This window comes from Pleurodeles waltl, chromosome 10 (assembly GCF_031143425.1).
Source record: "Pleurodeles waltl isolate 20211129_DDA chromosome 10, aPleWal1.hap1.20221129, whole genome shotgun sequence".
NCBI lineage: Eukaryota > Metazoa > Chordata > Amphibia > Caudata > Salamandridae > Pleurodeles > Pleurodeles waltl.
In genome coordinates, this window is record NC_090449.1 from 242,221,785 (window position 1) to 242,249,073 (window position 27,289).

Sequence of the window (27,289 nt, forward strand, 5' to 3'; positions counted from 1 at the left end):
AGTTATCCAACCATCTACTGTTTTCACTGAGTAGTCAAAGTCAACCTAGGTCTGGCTTGAGGTTTTGTGAGCCTCCCTGAACCTAATCCTTTACTCCTCAATGAAGAATCCAAAGCCCTCAGTCTGGGTAGCCTTCATGTGGTCATATGACTCTGCATCTTTACCAGTGAGTGTGAGGAGCCTATCCCTACACTTACCAGTGAACCTTTCCCAAAGGAGAGCTCCTAGTGAGATCTGTTTAACTTTCTGGTTGCACAAGCCCTCTCGAAAGTTGTGAACCTCTTGGTGATATCATCACCCTCTTCATATTTTGAGACAATCCCTTTGGGGATTTTTAGGATATCATTGTTCTTTCTAACCCTACTTATATTGCTGCCACCATTAATGGGTGCTAAGCCCATTTCTGCTCTCTCCCTTTCTATAGCTAGGAGTTGTTGCTCCAAAGCTAACCTTTTGGCTATTCTTGCTAAAAGGATGTCCTCTGCATTGAGGCTGTCCCCAATGTTCTCGGAGGGACTGGACTCTCCTGTGGAAGATCCAGATCCAGTGAGTGCTATCCTTGGAGACAGGGGTCTTGGGACCTTGGTCTCCCTAGTTAGGTGGGGAGGGGGGGAAGTCATCCTCCTCATTACTACATTATTCCCTTTCTGAGTGGAGTTCTTCCTCCTCAGCAGGGTGGTCCCTGGTGTACTCTGCCAAGAGCTCCTGGAGCTTGACCTTGGTAGGGTTGGAACCTGTTTTAATCTTTTTCAGCTTACAGAGGGACCTTAACTCTGCCATCCCTAGACGGAGGTAAGGGGTGAGGTTGAGTTCCACAATCATTTCCTCTGAGCTGCTCATTATGTTACTAAAAGTTGGGATTACTTTTTAGAAACTAAAAACTACTTCTAGTAACTAAATCCCAACTTTACAATAACTTTTAAATCTAAAAAGAGATGCTAAGAGGACTTAACCAATGCCCTAGCAGGACTTTTAAACATTTAGAAAAATATGACAAATTCAAAAATCAGTTTTCTAAAGGCAATTTTTGAATTTAGTTGTGTGATAAGATATTGGCTGAGTAATCCAGCAAATGCAAAGTCGTAGACCCGACTGCTGATCCACTAATGTAGGAAGCTGGCTCTGTATATACTATATCAAAATGAGATATAGGCCCTAATTCCAACATTGGCGGGCGGCGGTTGCCGCCCGCCATGCGGGAACCGCCAATCTGCCGCTACGCGGTCAAAAGACCGCTGCCGGCATTCTGACCTTCCCGCTGGGCCGGCGGGCACTAACTATGTTAGCGCCCGCCGGCCCAGTGGGAAGGAGGGCTGCAACACAGAAGCCGGCTCCGAATGGAGCCGGCGGTGTTGCGGGCGTGCGACGGGTGCAGTTGCACCTGTTGCGCTTTTCAATGTCTGCTAGGCAGACAGTGAAAAGCCGGCCGGGGCCCTGTTAGGGGGGCCCTGCACTGCCCATGCCAGTGGCATGGGCAGTGCAGGGGCCCCCAGGGGCCCCAAGACACCCGTTCCCGCCAGCCTCTTCCTGGCGGTGACAACCGCCAGAAACAGGCTGGTGGGAAGGGGGTCAGAATCCCCATGGCAGCGCTGCTTGCAGCGCTGCCATGGCGGATTAGCCCAGCCGGGGCAAAATCGGCAGGAAACCGCCGGCCCCGGTTTTCTGACCGCAGCTTTACCACCGCGGTCAGAATGGGCTAGGAAGCACCGCCAGCCTGTTGGCGGTGCTTCCGTCATTCGTGGCCCTGGCGGTCTTAGACCGCCAGGGTCAGAATGACCCCCGTAGTGTGCATAGAGTCCAGGGGTTCCCCAAAGGCTTAACAGAGGCTAATATAGATAATACTAATGCTCTCTTTTGTGGTAGTGTGGTCGCGCAGTTAGGCTTATCAGAGGGTAGTGCAAAGCATTTATTGTACGAAAACAGACAATAGAAGAAGCATACACTCAATGACTTAACTCCACACCAATGGTTTTTGTATAGGAAAAATATATGTTCTTGGTTTATTTTTAGAACCACAAGATTCACGTTGCAGGGGAGCATTTCAATAGATTCATATTTCACACATGTTACAACAGTACTTTGTTTGAATAAGTTATACAGTTCTTGAAATATTGGCAATAATCTGTTTTAAAAATGGACACTGCAATTTTCAGAAACACTTCTTGGGGGGGATGAAAAGTTAGATCGTTTTACTCTTACGTACAACACTTACAGTTCCAGTCTCCTGGGGTTAGGAAGTCTACAGGTTGGGGTTCAAGTTAACCCCAAACACCCTCCACCAGCAACACTGGCCGGCCAGGTGCAGAGGTCAAAGTGTAGGCAAAATTAACATGAGCTTCTAGGAGACTGGGGGCACTCGGTTTCAGATCGGCAGGCAGGTAAGTACCTGCGACTTCGGAGGGCAGACCTGTTGGGTTATGAGGAGCACTGGGGGGGTGCAGAAGTAGACACCAAACATACACCCTCAGCAGCCCTGGGACGGCCGGGTGCAGGGTGCAAACAAGATGTCGGGTCTCCAATGGTTCTCTATGAGGGGCTCACGGGGTCACTCGGAGGCTGCAGGCGAGGTCCAGGGGATCGTCTGGGGCACACCACTGGCTGGATAGGGAGGTAGGGCTGCCTGCTGAACATTGCTGCACCGGATGTCGGTTTCTCCAGGGCCTGGGGGCGTGGGTGTAGTGGGTCCTTCAGTGTTGGATATCTTCGTCCAGAGCTTTCGCGGTCAGGGGGGTCCTTGGGATTCCCTCTGCAGGTGTTGTCGTGGAGAGGTCAACCCAGGGTGGGCACTTGCTCAGAATCGCCTGGGGATTCTCTCTAGCTGGTTGGGCCACCTGGGCGTGGGTGCAGAGTGGTTAGGACTCAACCATTCGAAGTAGGTTGGAGTCCTTAGTTGTTGGTTTCTTCTTGGACAGGGCCGTAAACTGGAGTTCTTGGTCCTTTTGGGTGCAGGGCAGTCCTCTGGAGCTTTGCAGAGGTCACTGGTCCTGCTGATGCATCGCTGTTCTTTTGCAGGTTCTTTGAAGCAGGAGAGAGGCCGGTAGGGCTTGGGCCAAATCAGCTGTCGTCTTTTTCTCTGCTGGGGGTTTCAGCTAAGCAGTCCTTCTTCTTCTTGTCAGGTTGCCAGGAGTCTGATGAGTTGGGTTCAGGGAGGCCCTTAAATCCTAGATTCTGATGGATACAACTACCTGTGGATTCCTCACCTAATGAATACTCCCATGGCGCCAGCATTCGACGGAAATCTTCTTCCTAGTCTCTGCACGTCGACGAGGACGTCACTCTAGCCCACGCGACGCCGTCTGACGTCATACAGACAATAAGAGGTCCTCGACGACGTGCCGACGTCAGTTCCCTTTTTTCCGTGCATTCGAAACGGTTATCTTCGAGGGAGCTACTGTTACTTTAGTGGTTACAGTGTGTTTTCTGCTGCGTAGTTCTTCTCTGCGGTAACAATGTCTCAGAGAAAGTCGGGTTTCAAGCCCTGTCGAGAGTGTGGGGGCAAGATGTCCGTTAAAGATCCTCACTCCGACTGTCTCTGGTGCTTGAGCTCCGATCACGACGTTGTGACTTGCGATTCATGTCAGCACATGAATCCGAAGGCCCTCAAGGAACGTGAGGCTAAATTATTCCTGGCGAAGTCGAAGAGAAAGGAAAAACATCACAAGAAGTCTTCCTCGCCAAGGTCTCATCGGCGTCATCGAGACTCCCGGCGCCGTAGAGATTCACGGCGTCATTCAAGCAAGGAGACTCGTTCGAGGTCGCCTTCGGCTCGACGTCGGAGGACTTGGGAGGTCAGTCCCACGGTCACGCCGCATCCATCGACGCCGTTGCCCTCTCCGGCGTCACCGACTTCGCCTGGACAAGCGTCTGTGGTTGAGGTGATGCAGCCTCTTGTGATGTCTCCGGCGTCGCAGACGTCGAGGCCGGCGTCGGGGTCGCCTTCGATCCAGGCACCCCAGGCACCCCAGTATCCGGCTTTTCCAGCCCCTGGAGCCGATAGTACCGCATTTCTGAATGCGATGTATACCATCTTTCAGCAGATGGCTCCAGGAGGTGCTCCGGCTGGTCCTTCGGGGCCTTTGGCCTTTTCATTGGGTGATCCTGTGCCTCTTCGGCCGGCACCCTTTATGCCCTTTCTCCCTTTTGGGAATGTGGGCTCGGCGCCGGTGTCGGCGCCGGTGGCCGCTCCGGTGGCTTCAGAGGGATTGGCTCCGGATGTTTCCATCCTGTCGACGTCGGGATTTCGTCCTGTGACTCCGGTGGGTCCATCGGCTCCAAGATCCCTTTGTCCTGTTCCTTCATCGGCGCCGAAGCTGTCTGTGGCGCCGGATGCGGCGTCGGATGCTTCTGCAGATCGGCGCCGATCTTCGACTTCGGCAGAGGCCATGTCGACTCCGCGCATTGAGCAGAGACTACATTCAAGGAGGCGTGCTCTCCGTCTGTTGGAAGAGCAGGAGTACCAGCGAGTCCTGGAGGAAGGAGAGGTTGAGGACTCGGGTGATGGACTGCATGGTCTGGATACGGCCAGTGGGCTGGATACTTCCCCTGAGTGGGACCTTTCATCTCCAGGGGAGTATACGGAGGAGGCTGCTTCCTTTCACGCGGTGGTGAGGAAGGCGGCTAATTTTCTGGGCCTGCCTTTGCCGGTGGCAGAGGCGAAGCAGAATTTATTAACGGAGGTGCTGCATCTGGCCTCTGCTGCAGCGGAGCCTCTCTTGCCGTTTAATGAGGCTTTGCTTGATCCGGTGTTGGAGGTGTGGAAGAAGCCTGTATCTTCCTCAGCAGTTCATAGGGCTGTGGCCAGGAGATATCGGACTGCACCATCTGATCCTGGCTTTCTTTCAAGACACCCTACGCTGGAGAGCTTGGTGGTACAAGCCTCCTGTTCTTCAAAATCAGCGCCTGGATCCTTCCCGACGGTGCCAGGAGACAGGGACTCCAAAAAACTGGATGCGCAATCCAAGAAAATATTTTCTTCTTGCAGTTTGGCGTTGAAGGCCACCAACGCAACTTGCATTCTGGGGAGATATGTCCATGCTCTTATGGATGATATTTCATCTTCTTTTACGGAGCTTCCCCAGGGACTCTTGGATTTTGTCTCAGACGCCCAGGCTGCCGCAACCCAGATTATCCAGTCTGGACTGGACACGACCGACTCGGTGGCTAGGGCGATGGGCACGGCTGTGGTGGCAAGGAGACAGGCCTGGCTCCGTAATTCAGGGTTTTCTGCGGATGTACAGTCGACCCTATTAGACCTCCCGTTTGATGGGGACAAACTGTTTGGAGCAAAGGCAGATTCGGCCTTGGAGCGATTTAAAGAGAGCAGGGCCACAGCCAAATCGTTAGGGCTGCAAGCTCCTTCTTCCTCTGCCTCTTCCAGATTTTTCAGGAGGTTTCGTGGATTTGGGCGTGGCTCTTCCTCCTCTTCCTTTCGGGGGAGGTTCCAGCAAGCCGCCTCCTCTCACCCCTATAGATCATTTAGAGGGAGAGGTAGGGCCCGCACCAGAGGAGCCTCTCAACAGCACTCTGCCTCTTCCTCGTCCTCTGGAGGGGTGCAGCAGGGAAAGCAGCCTTAGGCTTCCACCATTTCCCACTCACTCCTCTCCTGTAGGGGGAAGATTACGTCATTTTCTCCACAAGTGGGAGACTATTACAACGGACACTTGGGTTATCAGTATTGTGGAGAAAGGCTACACCCTTCCCTTTCGGGAGTTTCCGCCCCCCCTCCCGCCCCGCCCATCTTATTGTTCAGAAGAACACCTCCTGTTGCTAGAACAGGAGGTTCAAGTCCTCCTTTCAAAGGGCTCAGTGGAGTTGGTTCCAGAGCAGGAAAGGGGTCAAGGTTGTTACTCAAGGTACTTCCTGATTCCCAAGAAAGATGGTCGGTTGAGACCGATCCTGGATCTGAGGATCTTGAATTGGTTCCTCAATCCGGAAAAGTTCAAGATGCTGACCCTAGCACAGGTGCTTTTGGCGTTGAACAAAGAAGATTGGATGGTGTCTGTCGACTTGCAGGATGCTTATTTTCATATCCCGATACTCAAGTCGCACAGGAAGTATCTCCGGTTTGTGGTAGGGTCGCAGCACTATCAGTTTGCGGTCCTCCTGTTTGGTCTTACTTCAGCACCTCGAGTCTTCACGAAGGTGATGTCAGTGGTTGCGGCAGAGCTCAGAAGGAAGGGGATAGCAGTATTCCCTTACTTGGACGACTGGTTGATCAAAGCCAAGTCCCCGGAGCTTGTGTCGTATCATCTGCAGTCAACAACCCAGTTGTTGTTCGACCTGGGCTTTTCGGTGAACGTGCCCAAATCTCACCTGGAGCCCTCTCAGCGCCTCCTGTTCATAGGGGCAGTACTGGATACAACATTGAATCGAGCCTTTCCTCCGCCTCAGCGGGTTCAAGATATTCAGGAATTGGATCCAATGTTTCGAAATGGAGCGGTAGTTCCAGTCCTCAAGGTCCTTCGTCTGCTCGGTCTGTTTGCCTCCTGCATACTGTTGGTCACGCATGCTCGCTGGCACATGAGGGCTCTTCAGTGGTGCCTCCGAAGGCAGTGGTCTCAACACAAGGGAGATCTAGAAGGTGCAGTCAAGATCTCCAGAGATGCTGCTGTGGACTTGAAGTGGTGGATTGCGAGCAACAATCTTTCACAAGGAAAGCCGTTCGCGCAGTCGCCACCAGTGTCCACGGTCATAACGGATGCTTCCACTCTAGGGTGGGGAGCTCATCTGGGGGATCTGGAGATCAAAGGACTTTGGTCTCCAGAGGAACAGAGGTTTCATATCAATCTGTTAGAGTTACGGGCTGTACGTCTGGCTCTCAAGGCCTTCCTCCCTTCCCTTCGTGGTCAGTCGGTACAGGTCCTGACGGACAATACTACCACGATGTGGTACATAAACAAACAGGGAGGAGTAGGGTCGTACCTTCTCTGCAGAGAAGCTCTTCGACTATGGTCCTGGGCAAAGGACCATCAGATTTGCTTGGTAGCAAATCATCTGGCCGGGGTCTTGAATGTACGTGCGGACAGTCTCAGTCGCCAATTCTCGGCCGACCACGAGTGGCGTCTCCATCCAGATCAAGTTCGTTTAATCTTCCAGATGTGGGGGTTTCCTCGGATAGATCTGTTTGCCACTCGGGAGAACGCGCATTGTCCGTTATTCTGCAGCCTCCAGTATCCGGTGCAGGGAGCATTGGGGGACGCGTTTCTGATAACCTGGTGCGACCAGTTGCTTTACGCGTTTCCCCCCATACCCTTGATTCCTCGAGTGTTGAGGAAGATTCGCCAAGACCGGGCTCAAGTCATCTTAATATCTCCGGATTGGCCAAGGAGGGTGTGGTACTCCGACCTTCTCCAACTCTCGCTGTGCCCTCCGCTCCGTCTCCCTCTCAGGGCAGACCTCCTCTCGCAGTCGCAGGGGCAGGTTTTACACCCCAACCTCCAGAGTCTACACCTACATGCCTGGAGATTGAACGGGGCAACCTGAGTTCCTTCTCTCTCCCACCTGATGTAGTGGATGTTATATTAGCGGCCAGGCGACACTCCACTAAATCTATCTACGCTAATAGGTGGTCTAAATTTGTTATATGGTGTGGAGAGAGACAGATTGATCCCTTACATGCTCATCTGTCAGATGTTTTGTCTTTTGCTCTGTCTCTAGCGCAGAAAGGTTGTGCAGTGGCTACCATTAAAGGTTATTTGTCTGCCCTGTCAGCCTTCATTTGTCTTCCAGATCAACCATCGTTATTTAAATCCCCTATTGTTCTCAGATTCTTGAAAGGTCTTCTAAATAAATATCCTCCAAAACCATTCGTGATGCCTCAATGGGATTTGTCCTTGGTCCTCACTTTCCTTATGGGGTCCCCTTTTGAGCCTATGCATTCTTGCCCATTAAGGTATTTGGTTATTAAAACAGTCTTCCTGGTGGCTATAACATCTGCAAGGAGAGTGAGTGAGTTGCAGGCCTTATCAGTAAAACCCCCTTATACAACTTTTTATGGGGATAAGGTGGTGTTGAGGACCAAGGCTGCTTTCCTCCCGAAGGTTGTTTCACCCTTCCATTTGGCCCAGACAATTACTTTGTCCACGTTCTATCCTCCGCCTCATCCTTCAAAGGAGGAAGAGAGACTACAACGATTGGACCCAAAGAGGGCGTTGAGCTTCTTCATTGATAGAATGAAGGATTTCAGGCTGGAGGATCAGCTGTTCATCGGATACGTGGGCAAGAGGAGAGGAAAGGCAGTCCACAAGAGAACACTCTCCAGGTGGGTTGTTCTTTGCATTAAAATCTGTTACTCTTTGGCAAAGAAGGATCCTCCTGATGGCATTAGAGCTCATTCCACCAGAGCTAAGTCGGCCACTACGGCCTTGGCCAGAGGTGTTCCTGTGGTCGACATCTGCAAGGCCGCAACTTGGTCGTCCCTTCACACTTTTGCGAAACATTACTGTTTGGACTCTGAGGTCAGAAGGGACGGCCATTTTGCACGGTCAGTGCTGCAGGATTTCTTGGTTTGACCATACAGGCACCCTCCACCGGGAGTGGTACTGCTTTGGGACTCTATTCATTAGGTGAGGAATCCACAGGTAGTTGTATCCATCAGAAGAACGAGTTACTTACCTTCGGTAACGACTTTTCTGGTGGATACATTAGCTACCTGTGGATTCCTCACGGTCCCACCCGCCTCCCCGTTGCCTTTCTGGTCTTACCAAGTAATCCTTGAGTGCGCTCCTCTTGGTATTCAAGGTTGCAATAGATGTTGTATATATGGATACTTGTGTATATTTATATGTATATATATATATGCATATATCTTTGTGTATATACATGATTTGCATATATTTGTTGGTTTAAAAAACAAAACAAAAAAAAAGAGAGAGTTATATTCAATTTAAAGCCATTTTATTGCAATGTTGTGTATTTTACAATGTTATGGGATGTTGCCTTGCTCTTTCATTGCATTGGGTTGTTGTTCTCATGCACGTAAAAAAATGTTGGTACTGACGTCGGCACGTCGTCGAGGACCTCTTATTGTCTGTATGACGTCAGACGGCGTTGCGTGGAGTAGAGTGACGTCCTCGTCGACGTGCAGAGACTAGGAAGAAGATTTCCGTCGAATGCTGGCGCCATGGGAGTATTCATTAGGTGAGGAATCCACAGGTAGCTAATGTATCCACCAGAAAAGTCGTTACCGAAGGTAAGTAACTCATTCTTTAGGGGCGTTTTAGGGGTCAGAGGAGGGGCTACAAGTAGGCACTAAACACACACCCTCAGCGGCACAAAGGGGAGCCAGGTGCAGGATGCAAACAGGATGTCGGGTTTCTAATGCTGGTCTATGAGGGGACCCGGGGATCACTCAGAGGCTGCAGGCGAGGTCCAGGGGGGGTGTCTCAGACACACCACCGGGTGGACAGGGAAGAGGGCTGCCTGCACCGGTGGTCGGATTCTCCAAGGCCTGGGAGCTGCGGGTGCAGTGTGTCTTTAGGCGTCGGAAATCTTCGTCCGGAGCTTCGCAGTCAGGGGGGTCCTCGGGATTCCCTCTGCAGGCGTCGTTGTGGAGGTGTGGAGAGGTCATCCCAGGGTGGGCACTTGCTCGCAATCGCCTGGGGACCTTCTCTAACTGGTGGACCACGTGGACACGGGCCGTGGGCGTCAGATGCAGAGTGGTCAGGACTCACGCTTCTGGAGCGATGAGGGAGTCCTTAGTTGTTGGATTTTCTTGGACAGGGCTGCTGTCCGTGGGAGTTCTTGGTCCCTTTGGGTGCAGGGCAGTCCTCTGGAGCAAAGTAGAGGTCGCTGGGCCCGCTCGACGCGTCGCTGTTCTTTTGCAGGTTCTTTGAAGCAGGAGACAGGTCAGTAGGGCTGGGGCCAAAGCAGTTTCATCTTCCTTCTTCTCTGCTGGGGGTTTCAGCTAAGCAGTCCTTCTTCTTCTTGTAGGTCTCCTGAGGAATCTGGTGAGCTGGGTTTAGGGAGGCTTTTAAATCCTAGATTATGGGGTGTTTTAGGGGTCAGAGAGCAGTAGCCCATGGCCACCGTCCCTGAGGGTGGCTACACCCTCTTTGTGCCCACTCCCTCTGGGGAGAGGGGCACAAACCTAATCCTACTGGATCCTCTCCTCCAAACCAAGATGGAGGATTCTGCAGGGAGGGAGTCATCTCAGCTCTGGACACCTTAGGGGTGGTTCTGTCTGGGCTGGTCACTCCTCCCCGTTTTTCCTAATTTCCCCGCTAGACTTGCCGCCAAAAGTGGGACTTTGTCTGATGGGGCGGGCTGCTCCACTACCTGGAGTGCCCTGGGGCACTGTAATCTGAGGCTTGAGCCTTTGAGGCTCACTGCCAGGTGTTACAGTTCCTGTAGGGAGGAGGTGAAAAGCACCTTCACCCAGGATAGGCTTTGTTTCTGACCACAGAGTGCACTAGGGCTCTCACCCCATGTGGTCAGAAACTTATCTGAAAGTGGCAGGCTGGCACAGACCGGTCAGTCATACACTAACCGTTTGGCTAACATACAGGGGACATCTCTGCATTTTTCAATAAATCTAACACTAGCATCATTGTGGGTTTATTGTGCTGAGCAGTTTGATACCAAACTTCCCACTATTCAGTGAAGCCATTATGGAGCTGTGGAGTTCGTAATTACAAACTCCCAGACCGTATACTCAATATGGCTACACTGCACTTACAATGTCTAAAAGTGGACTTACACACTGTACGGGCATATTGCTCATGCAACTATGCCCTCACCTGTGGTATAATGCTCCATGCCTTAGGGCTATAAGGCCTGCTAGAGGGGTGACTTACCTATGCTACAAGCAGTGGTTTGTGGACATGGCACCCTGAGAGGGGTGCCATGTCGACCTTGTCTTTTTCTCCCCACCAGCACACACAAGCTGCCAGGGCAGTTTACATATGCTTGGTGAGGGGTTCCCTAGGGTGGCATAATACATGCTGCAGCCCTTGTGGGCCTTCCCTGGCCACAGGGCCCTTGGTGCCATGGGTACCTTTTACAAGGGACTTAACTGTGTGCCAGGGTTGTACTAATTGTGGAAACAAAGGTACAGATTTTGGGAGAGAACACTGGTGCTGGGGCCTGGTTAGCAGGATCCCAGCACACCTTTAATCAAAGTTGGCATCAACACTAGGAAAACAGTGGTGGGGGTGGTAACCATGCCAACAGTGGCACTTTCCTACACACAAGTATACTTACTTTGACTATACTTAACATGTGTGGTAAAGGTATGCGTTGTAAAAGCAACAAAAAATGCATGCACGGTAAAAGCTGTGCAGCAAAGGCATTGCATTGTTAAAACGGAGTTGTAAATAATGTTTCCCCTCCCTCCCCTACTTTTTAGAGATAACAGAGTCTTGAATATGGGCAGTTGTATCTTATTTTAATTAAGGTTTTCTCAAAGCATTCTCCATGATGCTGGCATCTGCTCCAAAGTGCATCAGTTGGCCCGGGAGTCAGACCCAAGGTAGAGGAGGTGAGGTGGTTCGGTAATGAAAGATAGTCTGCACACCGAGTATCTTTAACAACTTTGGTTTGCGGAGGAACAAACACCCTCATCTTGTAAGCAGCTGATTCAGTCTCAAGCAACTGACTTTTCCCAATCCCTGTTAATAATAAATGTGCCAGCAGTACCTGTTAAACATAAAAAAATTAAGATGATCTCGTTATTTAAAGATTCTCCACTGTTTCGAATGAAAATCGTACATAATAGTGTCTCCTGACTTCAAGACCCGGGGATCACAAGAGATGCTTTATCTCTAATAATTATTACTAAATATGTTTCACAGATAAGCAAAATTTCATAACTAAGAGCCTTTGAAAACGAACTTGCTTTTGAAATGTTTTATGTTTTCTTTGATCAAGGTCTACACCATAGACATCAAAATGCCAGGGTGTGCGGAGAGTACTTTATGCACAGTTTGCCTCCCTCCCCCCAAACTCCACCCCCATTGACCCTGCAACATTGTGTCTAGCTATTTCCACCTCTAATTTCACAATAGCAGCATTTTAGCTGCCATGGGGCTGAGGCAAGTCATAGAGGCTACAGCATTTAGAAAAAGGGTCTTAGACCCCAATTTGTTTTCTGTTGTTACTGTTGCCTACAAGCCACATGGGGAATTGGTATCAGTGCCATGAGTAGCCATATGCCACCCAGGTGTAGAAGTGTGGCTACCCCACTTCACATCAAGGAGCTTTTCACTGAAATGTCTCATTGCAGCTTTCTTTGGATTTTATTTTGTTATTTAATGGTTTCATAGCCCTTTCCAGTTGTCTGCACGAGTACACTTGCATTGTTCCAAATAATGGAGTGTCGAACGCTTCACCTCTGTCTGTTAATTCCACATTCAGTTTTTTCTGAAAATAATTTTTTTTTTTTTTTTTTAGGGTGGTGGTTCTTGTTGATATCTCAGTGACCAACGCTATGTATATCATTCATATTCAGCATTCACTGCGGCTATTACTCGAGGAACAGATGTCAAACAAGGACTACTTCAACATCATAGCGTAAGTAGATGAGACCGTAATCAGTGATGCAATCCCATTGGACAAGTTTAGTTAGTGGGAGGTCCTGACTGTAACATGAAACTGATTTGCAATGTATGGCAGCAATAGTAACTGTCAATCAAAAGATGCTATTTCCCACCACTGTGTTCTGATGACCTCACTGAGCTATACTTTTCCCATACCCATCCTGGATATTTCAGGGCTACTCAAGTAATTTCCCCTTTTGTAATTGTAGACTTTGCAAGGAGTGGTGAGTGGGAGGTTCAAGGTGTCCGCTGCTTTGCGAGTTTGTGAACAACCAAACCTCGTGAGTTTTCTGGCATTCTCAAACTCCTTTTGAAACCCTTGCCACCCTGGAAACAGTTGGATATTTACTTTAGAAAAGGGTTGGAGTAACACTCCTTCCAGTATTTAAAGTGGAATTGCAAACTCACAAACTTCGTCGGGGTGTAGGGCAAGCACCGAGATCCGCACATTATTCAACAAAAAGTCTACACAGTTGAAAGGTGAAATATATCACAACTAAATTCTGAACCCTGGGAGTCAGATTTGACCAGGAGTGATAAAAAAAGCACCTACACCGTCATGGCACTGGTAATCTGGGCTTTAGTGATTTGTTAACCAGTGATACTATTATCCACCTATTGGGTTTGAGTAGTGGATTCAAGGGAATGCCCATGCTCTATCAATGTAACGCCTCCTTGACCCAAGGTAACACAAAGCAGCTCTGCCTTGTGTTACTTTTTTTTTCTTTTTTTTTACAAAGCCACACAAATCAGGCTTTGTTTGGGTTTGTGAAGTCCAAAATAGATTTTGTGCCAGGGCTGCACCAAAAAAGTGGTACATCACCGATGCAAGGAACAGAACATATTTGAATTTCTTTAAAAAAAAAAAAAATAATTGTGTGGGAAAGCCCTCCGAGTAGCTGGCAAGAGCTTTCATAGACAGTGGTTTGCACTCAGTATATGGCCTGAAATCGATGTTCACACCGAAGGCACTAGGCATAGTTTTGGTACTCATCCTCACACAAACACTTTTGCATAATGTGAAGGATCTTAACTCGAATACTAGTTGGCATGTGGGCAAATAGAGTTTCTCATTGTCCAGCAGCAATATTTCCCCTACCACACCCATAAAGAAGATATATCAAACAGTTGAGAAGGTTGGATTATTTTGTTTATGGTCGAGATCCATTAAGTAATGTAGCCAAGAGTTGATGCCAAGGGTAATTCTGCTGGAGCAGAAGGAGATATATAACATATGTTTGAGCCTTAAAAAGGTAATTGTATTCCTGATTTGATGACACAGTTAATATGTTGGCCAAAGGCGATTTTGTGACTTCTCTAAAATTGTTTACAACCATTGCTTTTCTTTGTAGATTTGGAAGTCAAATTCATTCTTGGAAGCCAGAAGTTGTTCCTCCCACTACAGAAAATTTACAAAGTGCTTGGAAGTATGTTTCTCTTGTGCTACTTTAGTACATTTTTAAAACTTACATTGAATACAGACATACAAAATACATGTGTGCTAACCGAAAGTAGATTTTGTAGATTTGATTAAACTGTCATTCTTTTGTTTACTGTATTTGTTTTGTAATTATTGACTGGAAATGACTGCTAAGGCTGCTTCTCATAAATTAGTATTTAAAGTTGCTGTAGTCACTAAGAGCACACTAAGTACAGTATTACAGGATATTTTTGCTAGCAAGTTTGTATCCTTGTAATATTTTAGATGTGTTTGGGTCTTGAACAGTGAGTGTCATATTGAGCATGCTGTTCAACAGGTTATCCATGTTAATGGTACCCACAGACAAAACATGCTTCTTCTGTGTGGTATTAGATTTTTTTTATATAGAAGGAGAGGTTTCAAGATAGATTCCCTATCCAATTTTATTATATTAGAGGAACGAGGAGATATGTTTCAGAGCCATTCTGTATCCTTCTAATGTTCTGTAAGTGGTTACTCTCTATCCCCATTTTTCTTCTTCAGTTTGCATCATGAAGCATAGACCATCAACCATGAATGATCGCGAGGGGGGGTGGCCAGCCGGCATCCAGGATGGCCGCAAACTAGCGAGGCTCTGAACCCCTAACTCACTTTAATCCATAAAATATCTGCCCATCCATCCGATAAATCCCTTTTACGAACCATGCAGGAATACAAGAACAAACCGGGGACCCATTGTGGCTCCTGCTGATCCTGGCACCAAGCGAGGAGTGAAACGAGGCACTGTGTCCTAGAGACAGAGAAATCAGGGCCTGTACGCTGATCCAGCTTGCTGGAGCGTGAGAACTGTCACCCCCTGAAAATAGGCAGGATTGAGGTCGGGATCCCCACATAAGTAAAGCCATGGATCGTGCCCATCGGGCAGCGCCGGCGAAGGAGAGGAAGCGGTCGATCCCGTGGGGGAGACCCTGACGCGGGGGAACTTACAAACGGCAGCCGCCGCCAGCAGTCTCGGGTGAGTGGTCGCTGGGATCGCTGCAGCTGCGGCGGCTGGGGGTCTCTGAGAATCGAATATGGGGCCCCTGCTCCTGGGGGCTCTGTGCACCGGAGGAGGGTTTCATGGGGACTGCTGTCTTGGAGATGAAAGAGGAGGGGGCCCGAAGAGTCTAGCCACGTCGGCGGTGTGGTTGTGAGGAAGTAACAGGAGGAAGAGGGCACGATGCCTGGACTGGCTGGGGGCCCGGCGGACCTAGTTTAGAAGGGGGCAGATGGTCTCCAGGGCCCCCTGTGTGCGCGGGTAAGGCAGAGGACTGGCTCTTAAGGCGCAGTGGCCGCGGCCTCGCACAACGGACAGCAGAGGAGATCCTCACTCAGAGAGTGGGGAGATTGAAAGATCTCACCCGCCTGACGGCCCCACAGAGGTGTGAGTTTCCAATGGGGTGGCGGGCCAAGGTATTGAAGGAGCACCCACCAGGGGAGGCCTGAGGATTCTGCGGTCAAGTGGGGCCACGAAGAAAGTGAGAGTGCCCAGTTGGGGGAGGTGAAAAAGACTGGAGGTACTGGGGCCCCCGGGGCAAGAGACCGACCACAAGAAAAAGATCGCCAAGGCCCCTGACCCCTCGCCAATTGCTGACCCAGCCTGTAGGGGAGCTGGGCGGGAGTAACCCACGGGGGCCCCTGACCCCTCCTGAGTGTCAGAACCATAGCAAGGTATGAAGGGTACAAAACACATAATTGGATTGACAGTATCAAGACCACTTCTTGCCAAGTGACGGAGCGAGGGCCCAGAAACGCACACAGCCTGGAGAAGTAATGATAACTCTGGTAAAGGTGGGGGACTGAGTGAGGGGAAAACCGACAGGCCACTGAGGGAATTGATTGATCACTTGGGCAGGTGGCGGCGAGTACCGAACGGCAGCCTCGCTGCAGGTCTCTGTTGTCTCCTGGGATATATAAAAAAAAAGTCTAGGCACACAGCATGACTGACCTAAGCGACACAATGACTGGGGTCTTGGAGAAAAGGCAGTGCAACAAACTAAGCACGATAAATATGCCATAAGAAAAGGGTCCGCACACGCAGATGGACCCTCAGACCGTCGGATGACGATGCAGGCAGCGATAGAGGCAGGGTCCCGCACACTTCATGGTGTGATGGAGGCCATAAACGGAGTTCGTACTTTCCTAGAATCACAAATCGATCGGTAACAACAGAGGTGGGCCTCCTGCGAGCGTACCTCTGCAATGTGGGCTTGCAAATGGAGGAAGTCGAGGACTCCACTGCCACCCTCAGAGAAGATACTGCCAGTCTTAAGACCCAAGTCAACGAACTGAAGGTCCTCACTACCAGCATGCAGGCTAAACTGGAGGACTATGAAGGTAGATCCTGGATAGTGAGAGTGCTGGAGAAGTCCGAAAGACCTGCAGTGGATATATTTATCGAGGACCTCATCCCTAGGGAACTGCAACCTAAAGGGCTCTCCATATTCTTCTGCGTGGAGTGTGCCCACAGGGTACCTGGACGACCATCCCAGCCGGGAGCACCACCTCGCCCCATCATTGCTAGAATTTTAAATTTTCGAGACAGAGACTTGATCTTGCAAATAGCGCAAGCTGCCCCTCTGGTTCTCTATGAAAACGCAAAAATAACCTTTTTCCCAGACTTTACGAAGCAGGTGCAACAACAGAGTCGTGATTTTCTGGAGGTTAAAAAGGCACTGCGAGAATGAAAAATTAAATATTCAATGATCTTTCCTGCCAAACGTAGAAAAGTCGTAGAAGGGAAAACATGGTTCTTTGAGACTCCGACAGATGCTTGGGCATGGCTTGAGGGCTGGCGGATGGCAGGGAAATCGCAGAGGAGAGCGAGAGCAGGACGGCAAAGTTAGCAAGGAGAGGAAATGGTACGGGGACCCAGGGATGGTACGCAGGAAGGCCAAAACCATGCACCGGACATGGAAGGAAATTCCGATCCCTCCTAGAGACCCAGCACTGAACAGACATGGCCAAATGAGAGACGCTTTGAATCACTCTGTTCCCTGTGTAGACGGGGACAGCAGGTGGGGGGAGTCTCTAGATTACTGGACCCCTCAGCCTTATCACTGATGGGGAATACAACGGCGCAAGAAAGTGTTGCCATGAAATGGGGCTTAACAATAACAATACTAATGTAGCAAATCTTTGCATATAAGGATAAAGCCTAGGGTATGAATGTTTTCAGGTGACACCCACTCCAAAATTAAAATTTAACAAGTTGGGTAAGGGCAACAGGCGCTCTGCAGAGTTGGGGAAGTGGGTAGTTTTAAACCAACCATGCAGGGAAGCAGGGAGGGGGGTATGTTTTGATTATGTTGTTAGTCCATTGTTTGAACAAGTGCTTTGTATGATAAGCAATAGTTGGATGCCACCAAGACCCAGATTGCCGCGCCTAATGCATCCTAATCTACAGGTTGCGCTGCTCCATCATCACCCATGGACAATTAGGTTTGTGTTCTTTTTGACATTAAACTGCTCTCTTGGAATGTAAACGGGTTGGGAGACAAAGTAAAGAGGGGAGTGGTGCTGCAGTATCTAAAAAGGCATTCCCTGGATATTGCTCCCCTACAGGAGACGCATCTATGCAGAAATACATATTGAGCTCTAGACCGCGGGGTATAAAATGATGGCCTGTGCAGGATATACCTCGGGCTCTTGGGGTGTTGGCATCCTGTTGGCATCCTGTTGCACACGTCCTGGCCCTTCACAATCAAAAGCACATGGGTGGATAGGCATGGCAGATATGCAGCACTCACGGGGACATGGGGTGAAACCATGCTAAATATTATCTCAGTATATATTCCACTGTGCCTACATGCTGATTCATATGCGGAACTTAGTGCCTTGCTCCTAAAACTGCCAGATGGAGAACTCCTTATGGGGGGGACTTTAATGGACAAACTGCGAGCTGCAAGATAGATGGCCGCATCGGCAGGTGGCCCAATCCCACCACTCACTTGCAGATTTTATGACAGCTAATGGGGCTTATTGATGGGTGGCGAGCCAGTCATTCACAAGATCGACAATACAGGTGTCTCTCAGGGGCCCATGGAAGCCTCTCAAGAATTGATTACATCCTTGCCTTCCCGCACTAGATAGGTTACTTTAAAGAAATCAAGCACTTGGCACGAGGAATATCAGACCACTCACCGATTTGGGCACTGTACGGAAACCAGGTCCCGCCTGGACAACGAAGGCTTGTGATTAGTCCATGGTATCTAAAGATACCTCAGATCCGCACTAGTTTGAGCAGGGTAGCCCGCTGCTACTTTACAGAAAATGTAGGGTCCGTCGAATCTTCACAGACACAAAGGGTCAAGGGGTCTCAGCGATAGTGGGGCATAAGAAAGATGTTAAAGTGCGTGCAGAGGAACTAGAGAGAGAAATTAGAGACCTGGCTTGGCTGTAGAGAAAAGAGAGAAACAGTAGATGGGTGACCGAGCTAGATACTAATAGTGGGGTTCAGGTGCATGAGGGGCGGTTGATAGCGGAGGCCTTTGCTGAAAACTACTCTGCCCTGTACTCCAAAGCCACATCGGCCTCCACTGTTGACACCTGGGAATTACAATCAGATATCAGTCTGCCGACTCTCAACTGCCAAGATAAAGAACTATTAGAGCATGAAATGACGCAGGACGAAGAATTGCAAGCAATAAGAGACCTGGCCTCTGTAAAGCTATGGGGCATAACGGGATACCCATAGAATTATACAAACTTACTGCGTCTACCTTTGCACCTCATTTGATGCAATGCATCAAGAGAGTAGGGACAAGGGCCTTTTACCCCAAGACCAGCGAATCACTAGCATAGTGGTCATACCCAAGGAAGACAAACCACCTGAGAACTGTGCCTCGTGTAGGTCCATTTCACTTCTTAATGCAGAAGTTAAAATCCTAGCTAAAATTCCGGCCTCTAGATAAGTAGGGGTGATCCCCTCCTTGATACATCTGGATCAATCCGGCTATTTGTCGGGTCAAAGCACTTCCCTGAACCTACAACGCCTGCATGGGGTTATAGGTTGGATGCACAGAGTAAGAGAGGCCGCATTAGTGTTTTCACTGGATGCGTGGAGAGATTTGACCTATCTCTTTGAAGTCCTTAGGCAATTTGGGTTTGGCCAAAATTTAGAGCCTGGGTACGGCTCCTATATGCCGAGCCCCTGGCACAAGTTGTTGTCAATCAATATACGTCCCTAGTTTTCAAACTCCAGCGTGGTACGCATCAGGGATGCCCACTATAGCCCTTGATTTTTGCAATGGCACTGGAGCCACTGGCTGAGAGGATACGTGGTGATCCACTGATTAGAGGTTTGCAATGGTCGGAGGGATAGGAAGACAGGATATCGGTCTACACGGACGATGTTCTGCTCTATATCTTGAAGCCAAATTCCTCCCTGGATAGGGTAATGCATATTCTTATGCTCTTCAGTCAGTACTCTGGCTACACTATTAACTGTGGCAAGTCAGTGATTTATATACAATATGGCCCAGCCCTATGTCTCCTGACTGGCTGCTGCACCCAGATTGTTACGAAAGGGTTTCAGTATCTGAGCATCTACATAAATGGAACACTCACTAACTTCTATGCCCAGAATTTAGAGCCCACATTGCGGCGGCTTAAGGGGGATGTCGAGCGATGGAGATCCCTACCACTGTCACTCCTGGGTAGGGTTGCTTCATTGAAAATGATGGCCCTGCCCCATTTTCTGTATATACTTCACAACACCCCATATCTGGTTCCCGCCTGGTATTTGCAAGCCATAGGCCAGGAAATACTTACACTCTTGTGGGATGGGGGGCCTGCACGAATAGCTGTAGCCAAGCTCACAGGAATTTGGTATGATGGAGGCATAGCCCACCCAGATTTGTGTAACTATTATCGGGCAGCCCAACTCATGACTAATAATCAGTGGACCATTCTGCCGGCATCGTAACCAGCCTATTGAATGGACAGGGACACTATGCAGCTGGGAGGAGTTCTCCGGGCACTGTATGGTGGACGAGGGCCACAGACATTCCCGGTTCCTACAGCACTTACCCTAACCCTCTGGCATGAAACACTAAGGTTTTAGGGTAGAATAATGTCATTACACAGAGCACCCCCTTGTGGGAAACCGCAGCACTGGGCACACTGGCAACACAGCTTGGATTTAATAAATGGGACCTCATCAGTCTCACAAAAGTGGGAGACCTGTGGGTAGGGGGAGCCATTCTTTCCTTCTTGGACCCCCAGGTGGAGTTCCAGTTGGCCACGACAGAGACGTATCGCTTCCTCCAAGTCAGGCATGCACTCAATAAAGTATTACCCAGCGGGGAGGACCCTCCTGAGTCCCCCCCACTTGAAGACCGAGTATTATCCGAACACCTACCTACAAAGGCAATGGCTCTCACATATCGTAAAATAATCAATATCCTACCGGATGTATGTAAAGACTTGAGAGCACGCTGGATACGGGATGTGGGAGAGTTAGATGAAAATGAATGGCGAGAAGCCTTAGCATCCCCTAGGGAGGTAGGCATGCAAGCAAGGTTCTGATTAGTGCAGCTGAAAATTCTCCACAGGAGTTTCTATGCCTGCACAACCCTGGCCAAAATGGGCAGGGGAGCTTCACCCTTGTGTCCCTGAAACTGTGGCCAGCATGGCTCATTCTATTGTATGCTATGGGAATGTCCAATGATACAGAGATCCTGGTCTTCAGTAGTATCCTGTTTAAAAGTAGTTTGCGGACGTACTAGAGAGCCTCAGCCCAAGTGGTGTGCTCTAAATATATGTGAAGACATATACCTTGCCCACATGGATCAAATACGGATGACGTTGGGATTAGTAGTGGCTAAGCACAATATAGCACAGGCCTGGAGAGCATATGGGTTGCCCGAGTTAAAGGAATGGAAACGTGACCACATTGGTGTATGTTGGCAGAGAAAGTGATTTATGAAGGTAGGGGTTGCCCAAAAAGTGGCTCATGGTTTAGGGGAACTGGAACTCCTAAAGGGGAGAGCTGTGTGCATTGGCAACAGAGGAGGGACCCGAGGAGTATAGTGCACCATAAACATCGGATCGTGAGAAGATTTAGGCATGGGAAGGGAGAGAACTAGAAGGAGGGTGGGAAATGGTGATGACTATTGTATTTTGACTAATATGATGGCAGAGATTGCAATACGCACTTGTTTTGTTTGTATTTCTAATAAAAAGAATTATAAAAAAAAAACAATTAATGATCTCTAAAGCCAACACACTGAAACATCACCTTAGAGTTCCAATTCATTAAATATAATCCATTGTCATCATGGTGTGGCTGGGATATCCTTTGTAGAATACAGGCCCTCATTCCTACTCCGCCCGCCAAGCGGGAACCGTCAGAAGACCGTACCGCGGTCAAAAGACCACGGCGGTCATTCTGACTTTCCCGCTGGGCTGGCGGGCGACCGCCAAAAGACCGCCTGCCCGCCCAGCGGGAAAGCACCAGCAACGAGGAAGCCGGCTCCGAATGGAGCCGGCGGAGTTGCTGGTGTGCGACGGGTGTAGTTGCACCCGTCGCGATTTTCAGTGTCTGCCAAGCAGACAGTGAAAATCAATGTGGGGCCCTGTTAGGGGGCCCCTGCAGTGCCCATGCCATTGGCATGGGCACTGCAGGGGCCCCACGACACCCGTTACCGCCAGCCTGGTTCTGGCGGTGAAAACCGCCAGAACCAGGCTGGTGGGAAGGGGGTCGGAATCCCCATGGCGGCGCTGCTTGCAGCGCCGCCGTGGAGGATTCACAGGGGCAGCGGGAAATCGGCGGGAAACCGCCGGCTTCCCTTTTCTGACCGCGGCTTTACCGCCGCGGTCAGAATAGCCCCAGAAGCACCGCCAGCCTGTTGGCGGTGCTTCCTCCGTCCCCTACCCTGGCGGTCTTGGACCGCCAGGGTAGGAATGACCCCCACAGTCTTTTCTGGGTATCTTGGTCTATAATTTTGACTTCCAGCTCTCATTATCCACATTAGCCCATCATTTTAAAATTAAGGTATTTATTTTCAAGGTTTGCAAGACTAGTATGGAGCGCTCACATTAAAATATTTTTGAGTTTTAGAGTTATACGAGAGGGCTGGAAGATCACACATGCCCTTTTATTGACAATTTATTTTTTGAGCCATATTACCTGTTTCCTTCATCTCTTGCCTTATGCTCATTGGCTGTCCTGATCACTGATTTACCAATTGCTATAGTATAATATGATGGAAATACTTGATATTGGTGTGTCTTTAAGTGTAACTAATTTTCATTGTACCAGGTGACAGAGGGGCCATCTCATTGATGATGCCTAACAGCGCAGACTCATGTCTTGGATTGCCTACATCTTCTGTAGATAGTATTAGCCTAGTAGTTTATGCCCAGATGCCTATGCAATGGACCATGAGGCAAATACCCTCTAACCCTTATGACCAGAGTAGTAAATGTGGATAGGTTAATGGTCAATACAAGGGGGAAGTAACCTAGACTTCCACAGTAATCAAATGGCTAAAGTAATTCTATGCGTACAACCAATGTAACGTCAATAGACATTTATTGCATTATATATTTCTTTGCACATGTTAATCCAGACATTAAACGTATATTTAGTTGAACATGTTATTCTGAACGTAAAGTTTGCGTTCGTCTGAATAGGTGTTCCTAGTAAAAACAGTGAATGTGATGCAAAAGTGCAGGTAAGTGAAGGTGATATATACAGTATGTACAAAGGTGGCTTTAAGAAAATTCTGAACTTCTAGTGGCTCCTTCAGTCCAGGAAGCCCTGAAGTCTCATAAGGCTTCTTTATGTTTATATATTCCACTCTCAAACCTTTCGTGTCCCTCACAGAAGCATACACTAGGGATAGCATGCATGTCATCATGCTATATGAAGGGTTAGATTTCTCTCCCGAGAATGAGATCCTAGTCACTATGGATATACAATCTTTGTATACTAATATTCCTCAAGGCCAAGCCCTCACAATACTAACCAAAAAACTAGACTCCCGGATCCAACTGGTACAAGTACCTACATGGTAGTCATTTCCATGATGGAAATAGCCATGGGTAAGAACTTCTTTCTGTTTGACAATAAATTCTACTACCAGACCAAAGGATTGGCCATGGGAGCTGCCTTTGCACCAAATTTAGCAAACCTTTATATGGCAGAATATGAAACCGAACACATCTTTGATCAGCCAAACCCTTCCCAATGCCACATAAGAAAATGGTCAAGATACATTGATGACGTTTTACTCATCTGGCGCGGCTCTGCCACCCAACTACAAGAATTTCACACATGGTTGAATGGAAAATCCAACGACATCCAGTTCACCATTGAGTCCAGTAAAGATAAGATCTCCTTTCTAGACCTCCAAATAGGTGTATAGAATGCTAAACTATATGTTAAACTATATCGTAAACCCACCGACAGAAATACATTACTACATTACTCCAGCCACCACCTGAGAGGTCTAAGAGATAACCTTCCTTTTGGACAGTTCCTCCGGATCCGGAGAAACTGTACAAAGAGATTGGATTACTTCAAAGAATCAGATATCCTGATTAATAGACTGATCGAAAGAGGTTACCCTATAAGATTAGTGAAAAGAGCAAGGAAACGTGCGTGGTATAACAACAGAGAAGCCCTTCTGGAACCAAAACAACCAAAACCAGAAAACAATAGGCTGGCGTGTGTCACTACATATAACCCAGCCAGCAATGAAATCCGGAAAATAATTTTACATCATTGGCCACTGATCAAGGAGCACCTGCACATCAGGAAGCTCCGTTTTTTCCGTCAAGAAAGGAAAAAACCTTAAAGATACCCTTACTTGCGCCCTTCTCCCACAGGCACCCAAAAGAAACACCAACACACTATGGGATTTGCCAGCCGTAGTCGGTCACTATAAATGCAGTAACTGTGCGGCGTGCAAAATGACTTTCAACACCACAGAATTTTGTCATAAAAGCTATACACTCACTCTGCCTAAATTTACCAACTGCAACACACATGACGTTATCTATGCCATCTGGTGCCCCTGCCGACTGCTATATATAGGACAGACTACACAAAAAGTTAACTGTAGAATCTTACAACATAAGAGTAGGATCAAGTGCAAAAAGCCAGGCGCTCCGCTCGTGGAGCACTATGAAATACTACAACATAAGTGTGAAGACATTAAATGGCAAATAATAGAACAAATCTCCTTGGGACCAAGGGGCGGAGATAAAGAGTACATCTTATCGAAACAAGAGCTATTCTGTATAGAGAAATGTGGCACCATCAGAGGGGGACTGAACACAATTGAGGATTGGCATCACTCTTCCCTTTGAGAGACAGTAGCAATAGGTACACACATATGTGATTTACATAGAATCACATTTCCTTGTGCTCCAGGACCATCAGGGCCCCCTTTTTCCACACAGTCCGACATCCCGGACCCCTGATACTTTGGTCTTTCAGGAACAATTTATGCCCATACACGAGGCGACCGCATGGTCTGATGTGTTTCTCCGTAGTGTACAATTCATATTGTACCACCTGACTATATGTGTGTTAACATTTATTGATTACCTACTACGGCAACTGTTAGTATGAAACACCACATGCATGATTAATCTATGTTTTGTCGTTGTATTTTATAAACTATACGGCTGCATGGTTTGATATGTTTCTTTATCATTGTACAACTCACTCTGTACCGCTTGATTATTCCTGGGCGTTAGTTATTTATAGATTACCTACTCCGGTAACTGCTATTATGAAACACCAGACTCATGACTATTTATGTTTTGATGTGTTTTTCCTCACTGTACAATTAAAACTGTACCGCCTGATTATTCATGTGAGTATGCATTGGATAGATGACCTATTATGGTCCTCTTGATAACATAAGGCACACATCATGATTTTCATCATATATGTTTTTATTACCATAATCTACTCACACTGACATTATTCAATTCTGATCGTATTCTCATGTTACAACCATAATAGACACGATAAAGTGACCCGCGCACTGTGTGTCGTTTCTACAAACATCAGCTATACGGGACCTGCTAGGACCCCGCTGCAAGCGTGCGACGCACACGAGCTGAGCGGACCAGATGGGGAACCTTCCCTCCATGGTCCGTAGGCTTTCAGCGGCAGGGGTGTGGAATTTATTAAAATATCTTCTTGTCCAGGGGACAGGTTGCTTCTCAAATCTACTTGTCCTGTAAAAAGATCTACTTGTCCCTTTGGTGCCATGTAGTGTGGCGACAAATTATGGCAGCAATTAATAGCCTCTCTGATTATCCCAGGGCTACTACCATAGTAGGGCTTGAATACTTGGAGTTTCAATCCCTACTGTAGCAATTTCCTTATTTTGCCACCTTTCTGCAGATCTACATACTGGGGCTGGAGGAAGCAGTAAGCAATAGTTCCAGGGCTGGAATGCCTTTGAGTCTGCAAACCTACTAACCTGCATGTTTTAAAGATTTTTACCAGCTTCTCTCTAATATTTTCCCATAATAAGAAAGGTTGGACATTTACTCCTGACAATGGCAGAATTAGAACTTCTTCCAGGGTTGGGAAGAAAGTGGCTGGAGGGAAAATGAACTTGCAAATGCTCAATAGATTTTCACATGAGCAAATCTACACATCGTATTTACCCATGCTAAAATACAGTTCACAAATATTTTATAGGGGTACAACATATACCATGGGTGCACTTTTGTGACTTTCTTTAAGAATTTGGGGCCACAAGTAGGTAGGTTCAGATTTGTGACCTGCAAATTGCGAGTCGCAAATCCAAATGTAGGATGGTGTCCTTGACACCATCTGTGATTCGCAAGGGCTTCGCAAATGCCCACATCATGAATAATCATGAGGTGGGTCGCAATTTGCGACCCCCTCGCGAATGGTGGCCTGCTGGAGACAGCAGACCACCATGTCTGTGACTGCTTTTCAATAAAGCAGGTTTTTTGTTTGTTTTTTGTAATGCAGCCCGTTTTCCTTAAAAGGAAAACGAGATGCATAACAAAAACGAAAAATTAAACGTTTTCGTTTCATTTTTTCAGAGCAGGCAGGACCACTGCCTGCTCTGAAAATATGTTTACAGTGACATTCACAATGGGGGAAGGGGTCCCATGGGGATCCCTTCCCTTTTGCAAAAGTGTTAGCACCCATTTGAAATGGGTGCAAACTGCGATTGGTTTGCGCCCGCGTTCGCGGTCACAAAACAATCCTACATTGCACTGCGAGTTGCAATTAGGAAGGGAACACCCCTTACTAATTGCGAGTCGAAACCCGTTTTGTGATTCGGTAACCAGGTTACTGAATCGCAAAACTGGGTTTGTGCATCGCAATGTGCTTTTTGCACGTCGCAAACAGCGAAAGTCGCTGTTTGCGACATGCAAAAAGCTACCTACATGTGGGTCTTTGTCCCTAATTAGGTCTGGTGTTAACAAAGACATTTTGTTTTTATTAAACTTCTATTTCTCTCTCTTTCGGCTGGCTTTACTGTGAGTGATCGCATTCTGCTCTTCCACAAGGAGCATATTGGCACACAAAGTAGTTTTGTTCAGTGTCAGGAACTACAGTGGCAATCAGTGACGTAACGAAACTGGAGGGTGCCCCTTTGCAAAGAACATGGAGGAGCCCCCTCTCCAGACTCACTCAGGGCAGGTGCTGTGCTGAAGGGGCCCCCTGGAGGGCGGCTGCGGGCCTTTGTTATGCCGCTGGTGGCAACGTGTGCTTTAAGAGTTCAAACACTTTTTGGGGGGGTTTTGCCAATGTTTGTTACAATGTTGAGGGCCTGGTAGCTCCCACAACAATAAAGTGTTACAAAAGCCATGTTAAAACAAGACACGCATTGATGAAACTAAAAGACTTACAAAAATATGTCAGATCAGTTGGCTTTGTAAGTGTTTGTTTATTTTCATGCTTCCCATAATCTTGTTGGAAATGGTTACACTGATTTTCCATTAGAAATATTTTTGGGAAATACTAGCATGCATCAACACATTTTACTAAATGACACTTCATTTGCATATAATCAGAGAGCATTCTGGGAGCATTATACTTAGCCTCTTAGCCTAAACTTTTCAAACATGTGTGTACACGTTTTTTTTTTGTACTGGAACCAACGTCAGTAGTGAAGTGTGACCTTAAAACATTTATTTACAGCACGCACCCTAATAATGAAGGCTTTCAAATAATGAACCATAAATACAAGTTCGAACAGCATTATCTTTTGGAAACACATTACCTCAACTGCAGAGAGTTCCACTCTCTGTAAACAGGCAGCCAAAGGGTTTGTGCTGCAGGGGG

At 48.1% G+C, this 27,289-nt stretch overlaps 1 protein-coding gene across 1 annotated transcript in view; it reads left to right on the forward strand.

Annotated features, from left to right (window-relative positions):
• The window catches only part of VWA3A (von Willebrand factor A domain containing 3A), a 541,655-nt gene that overhangs the window by 256,798 nt on the left and 257,568 nt on the right, over window positions 1–27,289 (forward strand). The window contains exons 17-18 of the mRNA XM_069210293.1: window positions 12,388–12,507; window positions 13,886–13,960. Coding sequence (XP_069066394.1) covers window positions 12,388–12,507; window positions 13,886–13,960 — 195 coding nt within the window. The remainder of the gene's footprint in view (window positions 1–12,387; window positions 12,508–13,885; window positions 13,961–27,289) is intronic.